General features: G+C 35.0%; 1 protein-coding gene across 1 annotated transcript; it reads left to right on the forward strand.

The window, feature by feature from the left end:
- Positions 1 to 3,791: 3,791 nt before the first annotated feature.
- Positions 3,792 to 10,881, forward strand: LOC124367815 (mediator of RNA polymerase II transcription subunit 19-like). Its single transcript, XM_046824942.1, has 2 exons — positions 3,792 to 4,183; positions 10,706 to 10,881. The coding sequence occupies exons 1-2, from the start codon at positions 4,000 to 4,002 to the stop codon at positions 10,864 to 10,866; spliced, it is 345 nt and encodes a 114-aa protein (XP_046680898.1). The 5' UTR covers positions 3,792 to 3,999; the 3' UTR covers positions 10,867 to 10,881.
- The last annotated feature ends 2,960 nt before the right edge of the window (positions 10,882 to 13,841 follow it).

The raw sequence follows: 13,841 nt of genomic DNA on the forward strand, positions 1-13,841 counted from the left end.
GGAAGGCTTCTATGCCTTCCTGGTCGTCTTGGAGGTGTGTGGATACCAGGCTGGAGCTGCGTATGTCACGATAGGGCGGACTATCGTTTTGTAGAGCAGCAGCTTCGTGTTGGTAGGTTGTCCGGAGTGAGGTCTCAGTAGGGCCGCCAGCCCTTGACGGGCGGCCATTCCAAGGCTGATCCTCCCTTTGGCGGTAAGTCCACTCGTGAGAGTCCTGTTGAGCACGACTCCCAAGTATTTGATGGACCTGGTCCACCTCAGTTGGTCCCCCTGCAGGTGAATCCTCTCGCGCTGTGCTGGATACTGCAGATGTTTAGTGTAGCAGATAGCCTCGCTCTTCTGTGTGTTGATCCTGACCTTCCACTTCCTCAGCCAGGGGTCCAGATGCTCCAATTTGTCTTCTCATGTAGACACATGATTGGCGGATGGTGGCCGACTTACTGTAGAATAGTGCGTAGTAAGCGTAGAGGGCGAGAGCCATCCTGGGAATGACTGGGATGTCATTTTTGTACCACAGGTACAGCACTGGGCCCAGTACAGATCCCTGTTGCACGCCCGCGGTGATGGGCCGAGAGGACGACGCGGCCTGTTCTACTGAGACAGAGAATGTTCTGTCTGCTAGGTAAGACTGGAGGAGTCGGAACATACTGCGAGGAAGTGGACTGTGGACCAACTTGTACAGGAGCCCTTGATGTCCTTGCTGACATCCAGGGAAACTGCAGTCGTGACTAGGTTATGGGAGTCAGTGAGGTCCGAAAAACTCTAGTCAGTTGGAGGGATGTGGAATGACCCTGACGGAAACCTTATTGCTCGTTGCGGATTTCCGTGTGGAAGTCCTCGGGGAAACGGGCCAGAATGAGTCGCTCAAGGATTTTCGACAAAGAAGGTATGAGGGAGATTGGGCGGTAGCTGTCGGGTAGGGTGAGGCTTTTAAGAGGCTTCGGGAGTAGGATAAGTTTTGCTTGATTCCAGGGTTTGGGAAAGTGTTTTAGTCGGAAGCAGGAGTTGAAGAGGGAGGTTATCCATTTCACGACCCCTTCTGTCAGTCTTCTGAGGGCTGGGGTGCCCAGTCGGTCTGCTCACGGGGCCTTCTTCGGGCGAAGTCTAGCAAGGGCGCCGGCGACTTCAGCCTCCGTGATGGTGGGCAGTTCGTCCGGTTCTAGCAGGTCTCACGGTCAGTGGCTTCCAGGAAGCCCTCCACTGTACTAGAGTGCACCCAAGAGCAATCTATACTATAGTATGGATCATTCATGGATCACAATACAATAATGTAAATTATTAGAAAAGTCATATCCATCATATTAGAAATTGTACCCAACACAACAATAAGTTACTTTTAAATTCACACTTACTAATAACTAAATGGAAAGGTCACTCCTTAGCTACACTACTATACATTAATCTTGTTAGTTTCTTTTATTCTCTATTACAGTATACATCCAAATATTGTGTATACTGGACTTTGTCCTGGAAAAGCCAACAATTTCAGCAACATTTTTTTCAGATTTTTGAAGTCGGGTCATCGTACTTGCTGTATAGTTAGTGCGCTGGTGTTGCTTAATAAACAGGTCGCTGGATAATTTTCCTCCTCATATGCGGTTTAAAATTCAAGTCTAAGATACTGTTGCATACCTTCAGAAGAAAACCTTGAACATTTTTACGACACACAAATGACTACCTCCGTTTTTTGTAACACTCGAGTATCATACAATACAATTTGTTCAGTTTTGCTATTATTTATTTTCTCTTTTTTACTTTCATCATTTTATAATATTTAACTATATAAGATGATCATATATAAACAATATGTGATCTTCCATACACATGAAACTATAACAATTTTGTAGATAAATTTAAAGGAACAATTAAACATACATTTTTTTTATTTGAGACAGACATACATAAATACGAAGAAAACACAAGGAGCTATGATTCAAATTTAACAACAAAACTATCAGCAATGATTTAGAATCATGTATGCTATATACTTTACACTACAATAACAGTAATCCCCTTGAAACTTTCGTAACACTCAATGCTAAAACACTTCTATACGTAGTAATTAGATAAAAGCCCTCCACGAGACGGAATTTTTTGTTATTTGAACTAAGACTGATTAACCTCTACACAACTAATAATCTTAGTACAGAACCTCTACAAGACGAATGCTACCTCTATAGTGCTGATATTTTACGCTTTTGACATATATAGTACGTAGTTTATAAAAAAAAACAGTGATTAAAACGCGTGTCTCGATATGGAATCTCAGCTGATGCACTCCACCCATCCCTCTTCACGACTGGAGCAAAGAAAGCGAAGTAATGGGGTCCAAGAAATGGAGTTTGAATAATTTGTTGATTTCAATACTGATTTAGCAGTATGTGGAGATATAACGGATGAAGATATCCTGGCTTTTGTTCACCACTCAAATCCTTAAGAAAATTAAGCATCTGAGGATGATTAGAAGGATACACGGGCGGAGAGTGATTGACCTGAACTGTCATCTAAAGACGCAAGAGAAGTTATTGATGTATTGAAATGTTTTTTTTTTTTTTTCACGAAGAAAAATTATTTACATGAAAGTGTAGTGAACAATTTCGTTTAATTATATTTCACAAAGTACCTTTGAATTAGATTCCACTTAGGTTATAGTAACCATTCATGTAGGCAAACAATAAAAAATTTATGACTTTTTCAAGACTAGAATGTATTTTTAATATTTTTTCTGAAATATTTATCTGATATGCATAATTGCCTATAACCCTATATACAAGTGATTTGTAAATGTATACATTTATACGATAATGTATACATGGGTACTGTATTTTTTAAATTGTTGTAGTCTGCTTTTGACTTACGCCAACATTGAAAAATATCTTCCATTGCGTTAACAATGATTCGTTAACGGAGGTTGGCCACAAACATTTTCGTTTTACAGAAGTTATCTCTCTCAGAGTGAGGACCATTATAAGATGAATAAAGACAGTATTAAATCTCGATAAAATGAACCTTTTATTACAAAATATCTCGACGGATTTTTTCTGTAGCACTTGAAAATCGTCTTGTCGAGGTTTGACTGCATTTAACTTAACCAGATTTACTAACAAAAATTCAATAAAAATAATATAATAATATAATGATGGAAGTCAGAATCCATGAGAGCCAAATTATTTTATATCATGACCAAATGCCTCCCACCCAGACGTCAACTCTGCTTGTCTCAGTACATCAAATCTGTCATAGAAGTGATCTGAAAGGCGCGTACCTCATTGCCCAACCTAAAAAGTGTTATGGTTTACCTGTATTGGAAATATTTACGGCTCAGTTGTCCAGCTCATATAAGGTTTGGCTCTAGATCTAGAAGAAATCTGATCAGTTCCATGAGAGGGGGACAGACCACCTCAGCATTATTGTGTATTAAGAAGTATTGAGCACTTTATACTTTATACAGGAATGTATAGTTTAGTTGTCTTAATTGATTTATTGTTATAGCTTATGCTGGTTTATTATTTATGCTCTTAATTTCTGTCATTTGGGATAGATATTTTATTGGTTGTTTCCTGTAAATACAATTTTAACCAAGAATGTATTACATCAGTACCTATTTATTTTCAAAGAGTTTTTTGTTGCATTTTTTTAATAAATACAATTCTTTATTTTGTATAAAATTGTTAAAATCTGTATTGTGCTTTTAGCTTTTTATAGTAAATTTACATGATTCATGGGTATGTACAACGTTGTGCTAGTGGCTACTCTGATTACGACAGACAAGCAGTGTTGACGAAAAACAGCCATTATTAATAGTTAAAGCGTCGCGTAGTATAGAACGTAGTAGGAAAGCTGAATTGGAGAGTTTGGACGAAGTTTAATTTTGATTAGTTTATGGCTTGAAATGGTGAGTTGTAAACAGAGTTTATGTGTTTTCAAACACGGTCGTTTTCGTAAGTCATCCTGAACTTATTTTTATCCAACGTGAGGTTCAAGAAATGATGATTCAAGATGATGATGGGTGATCAGTTTCGAAAAGTGGACCAATATTCACCTAAGTCTTCGCCAAGAGGGGCTAGGTCCCCTGTTGTTTCACGTCAAGATTCTACAGGAACTCTCAAAACGACGATTTCACTTGGGAAGAACCCCTCTATCGTCCACAGTGGACCTTTCTATTTAATGAAAGAGCCTCCAGGTAAGCAGTAGCGTAAAAGCTTGTATTTTACCGTTGTAAAATATTGTGTGCAGTCTACAAATTTGTTATCAGAACAAAATTGATTAAAAATTTTTTTTGTGACGTTTGGTGGTATAAATTTAAATAATCTTATGAATTTAAAGATAAATACTGAATTTAAATGGCCTAGCAGACCAACAAGACTAGTTGAAATCATTCTTAGGTAATTCTTCGAAAGTAAGATATAACTTGTTATTCAGATATTGAAAGATTAAGCGTAATTTATTTATTTGTTCAAATATGCCTAGGCTACAGAAAGATGGTTACAGAAGCGTACTTTAAAATAATAGGGGCTAGGTTACTTTACTTAGCGAAACATGCAAACAAACTTCTGTTGCTATGGGACCTATAGGAGTATACTCTCAAGTCAATATCCTCAATATTAAAGAACATTTTTCAGCAAAAATACCTGCTCTTATTTATAAAAGTAATAGGAACAATTTGTTATATACATTTACTCTTACACTATTTTTCAACATAATTCCTGGGTATTTATTTACAATACCGTGACCATGGAAAATGGACTTTTTTTCATGGGTTGGGCATTTATAGCCTAGTATTGTTATTACAGGTGCATATAAACTGGGGGGAAAGAATATTATTGTATTATATTGATGCCTTTTGGGCATTATTGCGTTAAGGAGCAGGGGCATTACGTGATCTGGGATTCGACTTTTGCAAGCTTGAGTTAATTTTTTTTCTAAAAGAGCAAGCAGCAGCGGGCAGGCATCGTTGACAGGATTAACATACTAGTCTGCATCATTTCAGTAACTTATCACTTAGTACCTTAATGAACATCCAACACAAAGGTGTGCCATTACCACTACTGAACTAGGAGGTTAAGAATAGACACGGAGGAACAAAATAGTTAAAAATGACGTCCCTTCTTTGGGTACGGTCCAATAAGTGGACCCGGTTTTTTATATCGAAGAATATAATCATCGATACCTAATATTCGCATATCGAATCATAGACTATCAATCGATATAAAAGTAATAACAATCATATGTTTAAATTTAAATGTGAATTTAATGATAACAAATAATAAATGAACATAACCAAAATCAGGGAAACTCATAACTTTAACTAAATGAAACAGAACGAAAACGTTTTTACTAAAGTTGTGTCCACCATTACCTTCTTTTTTTGCATCTGAAGACGACCATGTTAGCTCCTCTGACAGTTACATTTGTTACCTTTCCACAAATATCACATAATGGATTCTTAGGTACTAACCCAACATCCTGAAGCCATAAAAAACATATTTAATCGTCTTTTAAAGCAATTTCGTGAAGCTTCCTAAGATTGACGGCCATTTTAATACACAATGTTACGTGAAATTTAAAATATTACCTTAATTGTATTATTTGAAAGTGTTTACAGCTGTTCATATAGATTATTTAAGTTGTTAAAAATAATTCATCAGTATCGATTGATTATATCGATGGTTATGATTAAGTAATATCGTTTGCCAATTTCGATATAAAAAACCGGGTCCACTTATTGGACCCTACCCTTCTTTATTTGAGAGAGCCGAGGAGTAATACCAAACTGTCAAATATGGATAGTGTTGCCAGAGGTACTGTCAAAAACAGAGTTTTCAGAGAATTTCAAAAAATCGTAACTCCTTTGATTTTCGTTGCCGACGAATTTTTTTTTCACTATTGTTTTCAGGAAAAATTGTAGTTTTCAGGAAAAAAAAATAAACATACCTTTCCATGGTCACGATATTGTAAATTGATACCAATTCCTGTTTAAATTGAGACATTTATCGTAATGTGACAAGTTTTTCGATTCCAGCTTTGTATAAATCCGCCACCTGAGATCTTAACTACTGATTAATGCCAAGTTCATCGGAAGTATCGAAGCGCTGCATTGTGATCCAGGTCTTCATCGCTGGAAAGAGGTGGTAGTCGCTTGGTGCCAGATCAGGGCTATAATGTGAATGATCAAACATTAGCCAATCAAAATCATCACAAGATTTGTTATGTATGGCTATATAGGGACGTGCATTGTTGTGGAAAAACAAAATTTTTGAGCTCAATTTTCCCCTATGCTTGTTTTGTATCGCTCGCCGTAGCTTCTGCAATGTTTCACAGTACCTCTCTTCGTTGATCGTTGATCCTCGTTCAAGGAAATCAACCAGAATCACATCCTTAGCATCTCAAAATACAATTGCCATAATCTTCCTCGCTGACAGAGTTTGTAGACATTTTCTTGGTTTTTTTGGAAAATATGTGTGCCCCTCTCCATAGACTTCATTTATGTTTCACAATTGACATGCTTCACCCATGTTTCAACACCAGTAATGATACGATCTAGGAATTTGTTACTATGCTTGTTGTATTCATCAAGGAAAGTTAACAATGCAGCAAGTCTTTGTTTTTTGTGATCTTCCGTAAGGATTTTTTGAATCCAAATGTAAACATAAAATTTGTGGAAAATGTTCCAAGCGTTCAATCATTGTGAAACAGTGATTTTCACGAACTTTGTCATTGATTTTTAACATCAAATCTTCAGTCACTATGCTAGGCTGACTGCTACGACTGTCATCATAAAATTGGGGTGGCCATTTTTCAATACACCACTGCCTTCTTCTATGGGGCGACCTATTGCGCATCCCAGAAGCACCATGAGGTCTACCGTGCTTTCACTTATTATTCCATTTTTCTATAAATTTCACATTTGGTGATAGATTTCAATTGATTTATGGTTTTTTGCCAACAAAAGCCTTACCACTTAACACAATTTGTAAGTGGCAGGATTTTCAATTGTAGCACACATTTTAATTAATCATAGTGAAAAAAAATTAAAAAGATACAGACCGCACACGATTACAGCTCGATGAGTACTAAACGCTAGAGTGTTTTGACACCAAGATGGCGACTGTAGCCCTGCCCACTGCAGCACCAATCAAAAATTTCTGTTACTTTCTAGATAGCCCTAGTATTTGTGTAGTGTATTTTGTTATCTATGATTTTCAACATTATCTGTGCCAGATAGCTTATCTTATCGTGATAGCTTATCTGAGTGTTCTTACTCATTACCATTAAGTGACCTCTCTATCTTCTAGTAAATAACTTCCAAGAAATTATAACATACTGTATCTGTTACTGGTCACAATTCTTGTAAATTTTCATGAACAAACTTCTAGAATACTGCTGATTTTTGCATGCCTTAGAACAAAACTTTGTTTTAGAGTTTAGGCCTATTTGAAAATACCATCTGTAACTAGCTATTCAACTACTTGAAGGTAAATATGCACCTGATAGAAGGCATAATGGTTCCAGAAAATTGCCAATTTGATTGATTGTATTAATTCAAAGACAGCTAAGGCAGGGTAGATCCATCATATTTACATTTTACCTACCTCTATTAAACATTTAACTTAGTATTCTGACTCCAGTACAATTATCGGCCATCATCACAATTTGATCAGGATACCAAATTATTAATTACAAATATACCTAAACTATAAAAAAAAACAATCTAATTATAGACATTTACAATACACAATTATTAATTCTTTTTTAATATATTGAATAACAATAGATTAAAAGAACAGTGGTTCCAATTTAATTCAAACAAAGTAAAATCAATTGCATTGTGTTTGAGTAATGGCGATGTACGTTTGTTATTTGTGTCACAAGCTAAACACGTTTATCCTTCAAAATAGTAAACAGTCACTAAATCTTTCACTGTTTTGGTAGTTACATGTCATAACTACACATAGCGTAGATATTCTTCATTAATTATTACATTTTTATGTATGAAAACAGCTGAATTATACTGTAATTTGAAATATCTATAACATAATTTGATTTTACATTCTGGTTTTGGTAGTTTAAGTAATCATTAATTAATACATCAATTGGTGATTCAATTGTGGTAGTGGCCGCTTGTTATACTGCAACCTAGTATTCAATAGATTCTGACTGATACATTTTCTGCCCTGAGTATTAGAAAGTTAGCCATCGAACTTTTCACATGAAGGTGAAAATGTTGACCTTGCTTTTCCACTTTTAGAGGCAATTTCTTAAAAATTGAGCCTAATATTAAAAACACTCTTAAGAAATGGCGTGGTTATTTGTGACATAATTACTGGTACGGGGTAAATCAACTTCATTTCATATTTTTAGGGATATTGCCTAACTCTGGCTTAATTTTTTCTCCTCTGAATCTATTATTAATACTTTAAATAAAATAGCAAAAAAAAAAACACAAAAATCATTTTGAAGTCCCAACAGCAACAAAACACATGTATACTGGTGGGGCATTTCCTAGTGCGCTGGGTGCAGCTCTAGATTGTTGCCCCAACTTCGCCTCCCTGGATATAAGGGGTCTAAATGTCATTCGGGCTGTCTTCAGCAAGCGGGACTCCGGTCGTGCTGCAGTGGTAGGCACTGTAGAATTAACATTCTGATTCAGGGGGATGCTCTGAACATGATTTCTGATCAGATGCCACAAAAATTTTCCTTTGGCAAACCCTTTAGGATTGTGATACCTTCTAGGGATGATTGGTCGGAGGGAAGGAAATCTCTTCCACCAGCAGAGCTTGAATGGTTTACAGACGGCTCTAAAACAAAAAGCGGCACAGGTGCTGAAATTGTGGGGGTGAGTCCATGCAGGGAGCTGGTGGTCCTTATGGTACAGCCATTATGAAATGTGTTCGTGAGAGGACCTGATAGGTTGTTTTCGGTGGTTTGTGGAACTCTTGAAATCATACACTGGTAGGCCTCATGGTGTGCTTCCGGGGTCTGCAAAGGCTCTTGAGGCTTAAGTGCATGGCAATAGGGCGCCCCATAGAAGAATAAGAAGAAGAAACACCCCATATCATTACTTGAGGGTTAAGAAATAAAATTTTATTTTCTTAGTAAGTTTTGTTATTTTTAGAAGTTATTTATCTATAAACAATTATAAATATAACATTTAAACATTTATTTAGGACATTTTACGGTACTTTGGGATTATACCGACCACACCCAGACATGAATCGTTATTTCACATTTCGTTTCTACTGATTACTAGATTAGCGTAGAACAATATTTCGTCAATATAAAACAGGAATTGTCTTATCGCAAACACCTCCCCATCCTCAGACAGAGGTCAAAGTCGAGCGTCTAGTAGATAACGTGATTGCAGAGTCTCGCCGCCCGTTCAGCTGGTGCATCGCTTTGTTGTACTTCCGTGTTTTACCTCTACATTTCTCCAAACACAAAAATTCAACAAAAACAAACATTTACCAAACTAAACTTTTTATTAAAAAAACACTCAAAACTTGTTTTTATTCTTGATCACATTCCGCCACCCAAAATGCGAGTGCCTCCGGCCATCAGCGCGGGCTTCGGCAGCACCTTCGGTGCTGCCCCGCGCTGATGTCGACGAAAGAAAAACATCCCTCGAGATAGTACCTATCAGTAAAATATCAAATTCTAGAGGGGCTAATCAGAAATATAAATTGAATTGTAATGGAAAGGCAATGATGTACCGTGCAAATCACGTGATGCCGCGCGGCCTGCCGTAATCAGGATTCTCGAGAAAGATAAGATAACAGCGACAACAATACCGATCACAATACCTGGAAATGCTTGTAAGTTTGTAATTTTGTAATTGAAGAGTTGTTTTTTCGTTCTATCATGTTTGTTTCTATAAATTTCTATTTTTGTGTTCTTCATACTGGTGTGGTCGGTATAATCCCAAAGTACCCATTTTACTTTTGCAGATCAATACAATTACATTGGTTTTTGTGTTGTCAGATGTCTTACCCTAGTCAGTAATAGTTGTTAGTGTACAGTTGTGTGCCTAAAGATTCTCATCTTTTCTTATGAACAGATTTAAGTTATAAGGAAATAGTCTATGGGTTATTAAAGCACAGGGAATATTATGCAACTGTGAAAATAACAGTTGTAGTAATGTTATGTAGTAAATATAAGTTTTTTTTTTATTTTTTATTTTTAATTCGGTTATGGACAAAATAAATTTAAATTATAATGGACGTTTAAAAAAAACTTCTGTGCACGACCTAAGCCATGTCATTTATTTGTCCTGTCGTGACAGTTGTTTTAAGGTAATACCTGTTATAATTGCAGATTTAAAAGGATAAACCAACTATTCCTCTGCTTACCATATTAAATTTCAATAAAAAAATATGAATATATTATTTTTTTAATTTTTAAAAACACAGTGCAAATATTTCACATGTAACGTGAAAAGTTGAATTTAATTTTTAATTGATTGTGAATTAGTGTTACTAAATAATCTAACAATTTATGGTTAGGTCATAGCTCTGATAGAACATATTTGTATAGTTTATCCTTAATTAAAAGGTAACTTTTTCATACTTTAGCTAGGCCTATACTAAATTCGACTAGTGTTGTATTTTAGGTACATTTAAAAATCTTTCAATTAAAATTTTTATTATTGATATTGATTTACTATTAAGTTATCTTGCCATTATGTGCAGTAATTTTATTCTGTCAACAGGGGAGAGCGAACTCACTGGGGCTGTAAATTTGATGGCCTGTTATGGCCTCGAGCATACATATAGTAAATTTAGTGGTAAGAAAGTCAAAGAGCAGCTGTCGTCATTCCTTCCCAACCTTCCAGGCATTATAGATACACCTGGCCATCAGGATAACAGGTAATCAAAATTTTGTGCCCTTCCTAGAAGACATTTAGTTTTTATTTAGTGCGTACAAATGTATATTATACTGTAAAGTCATTTGCTGTGCTGTGACGGTCAGAGTATATCAAGTGTGTTTTGTTTTTTGCTGTAATTTTTAAACCTTACATGTATTGAAAACGCATGCTTTGGTAACCACTAAACTGTAGTACCTGCCAAATAAGAATTGTGTTTATTTTGAAATGATAAATGAAATGAAAGGAAACTTGGTTTTATTAGACTGTAATGTCCTCTCTTCCACTAAAACATATCAATGCTTAAAGAAATGCACAGTGATAGACTAGAAACATGAAAAAGTTGGTTTAACGATGACTGTATTGTTGATAAATCTAAAGATCAAACATTTTAAGCATTGTGTTGTATTTTGATGACCACAACCTCTGTGAATAATATTAGTACAGAAAACACATTCCAAATTAATTTACATCTAATTTTAGGTGTAATCTATACAGATGTGATGTCAGAAGAATAAGTTAGTGAGACTTCTATCTTAGTAATTCATTATAAAATTGTGCAATAATACGAATCTTCTTTGAAAAGATTAGAGTAATTTCACAACAATTTTGGTAAAATTTTCTGTAATAAACAGACATTAAAAAATTATAAAAACCAAGATTTTTCAATTTATTGATTTGGAAGGATTAAAAGATATCTTTGGGAATATCATTAGATGATTACTTAAATTGGAAAAATTACAGTGGATCACATGAATAAAGAACTTTTTGGAAATAACACTAAATTTCTTACATTTAAAGTATTCCTATGAACAAAATCTATTTTAGGAGTATCATTATTGGAATAGGCAGGACACAAACTCAATGTGGCCTGTATTTCATTAAGAATAACTGAAGCTCAAAAATAATTTTAATTGGGGTACTTGACTACTTTTATTAGGAGATAATTTTATGCTATAGGTGTTTAAATTAGTTAATTGGTGGAAATCATTTAATACCTTTTTACTAAATGTTTAATTTATACAGGGTTTCCAAAAAAGAATACCAGGATTTTGAATGGCTGTTACTTCAAAACTGTTAAATTGAACTGAACATTTTAATTGTCAAATTGAAGTCGAAATAACTAAGTTTTGTTTTCCGTGTAACATGGGAGGAAACGTTGACCTTGGCATGCGCAGGACACACCTGGTGCCAGTCACTCCCCACCCCCCCCCCCCCCCACCCCCCCCCCCCCCCACCCCCCCCCCCCCCCACCCCCCCCCCCCCCCACCCCCCCCCCCCCCCACCCCCCCCCCCCCCAATATCAAGATGATCCTTTTGGGCATAAGATGTTAAGTGTCAAAAACTTTTTAAACAGATTTCATCTTGAAATATTTATCACAATTTTATAATATAGTGTTACTTTTATTGTTCAATACATACTACTTCTTATTTGTTGTCAATGTTTTAGTTAATTACCATATTAAAAATTAAATACATATACAGCTTCAGGGATTCGCGATGCGTCATTTTAATTAATTATAAACATATGGCCATCGTTGTTTCATGCTTTTTACTCAAAAATAAATAAACTAATACCTTCGTAAATGATCTTTAATTATATGTATAAATATCTTCATTAAAATTAAAATTCTGAATCCCAAAACTATTTCAAATTTACTATTATTGAGGGTTTCGTTGATTCACATTACGAAATTGGGTGGATCACTTCCATCAATTACTTTAAGAACTCTGTTGACTATTTGTGTTACTGTAAAAATATATAACATTTTAATCTGTGTGTTTAATGTGTACATGTGTGTTTGTATGTAACATTTTTGGAGAATTGGTGTATTGAATTTTGCAATAAATTTGGTTAATTTCCCTTTCAATAAATATCGTTTAATTTCGCGAATCAAAGTAAATTTATGACATAGTAATGCATTTTATTTAAATAAATAAAAACAAAAATTAAGCATTTTAGAAATATTTTGATTCAATTTTAGTTTCTACACTAAAAAAATACAAAATGTCGGGGCTTTAAATTTTGTTTTATCGTTCTATGAAATTGCAAATTCTAGGGATTTAGAGGAATGTAAAAGTTTTATTATGTTTAGATTCATTTTTCGTGAGTTATATGTTAAGATGTTTGTTTTATTTAATTTTTTTAAGTATGTTATTTGTAGGGTCTGTTTTAAATAAATTTTAACATAGATAAAATTTTAATCAGAGTTATCAAAACAACGCTACGAACTGTACAAAACATCACTTCAAGGTTTTGTCTGTCTCTGGTTCAAACAGTATTGATACTTATAAAAAGATTATGTAAAACTAATTCACAAATTACAATTTAATGAGCACTAAAAACGCATAAATTACTTAAATATGATATTTAATTGTTTTGCTGTTCATCCTCTAGCAGAACACCGAAATTCCCCCTCTCTCCATGGAAGGAATTCACGCACATTTTCGTAATTAAGTATGAATTTTTAAAATAATTTTACGTCAGTAAATAGAACATTTATTTCTGTTCGAATCCTGTTTTAAACTTTTTTTCCATTTAATTGTGTCTATTTCGTAACGCATGAAGAAGCAAGCCCATAAATAGACAGTAAAACCAGAGGTGTAACAGCTACCATATTCGGTAAAGCAATCATCGTAAGATAACCGCTGTTGAAATAGCTATCATCATTGCACGTCACTGGAACTGATGATTTTCTTATGCCGTTTGTTACATCTGCGTTTCTGCTGTAGTAGTGGACCATTAGCCATTGTTTCTTAGAGGATAAACTATGGTTTAGTTTCTTTCAACCACACAAAGGACTCGAGTTTGCTTCATTAACGATGGAATTTAATTAATCGTAATGGATGAGTCTGCTCCACTATAATATAATACGATTTAACGTCATCGCAACATCGGAAAGAGAAAGCACAATAAAATTGTTTTAAACATAAAACCCACGTCATGACCAAAATAAAATTAATATATCTTAAACAATAACAA

Source organism: Homalodisca vitripennis, chromosome 8 (assembly GCF_021130785.1).
Source record: "Homalodisca vitripennis isolate AUS2020 chromosome 8, UT_GWSS_2.1, whole genome shotgun sequence".
NCBI classification, from domain to species: Eukaryota; Metazoa; Arthropoda; class Insecta; order Hemiptera; family Cicadellidae; genus Homalodisca; species Homalodisca vitripennis.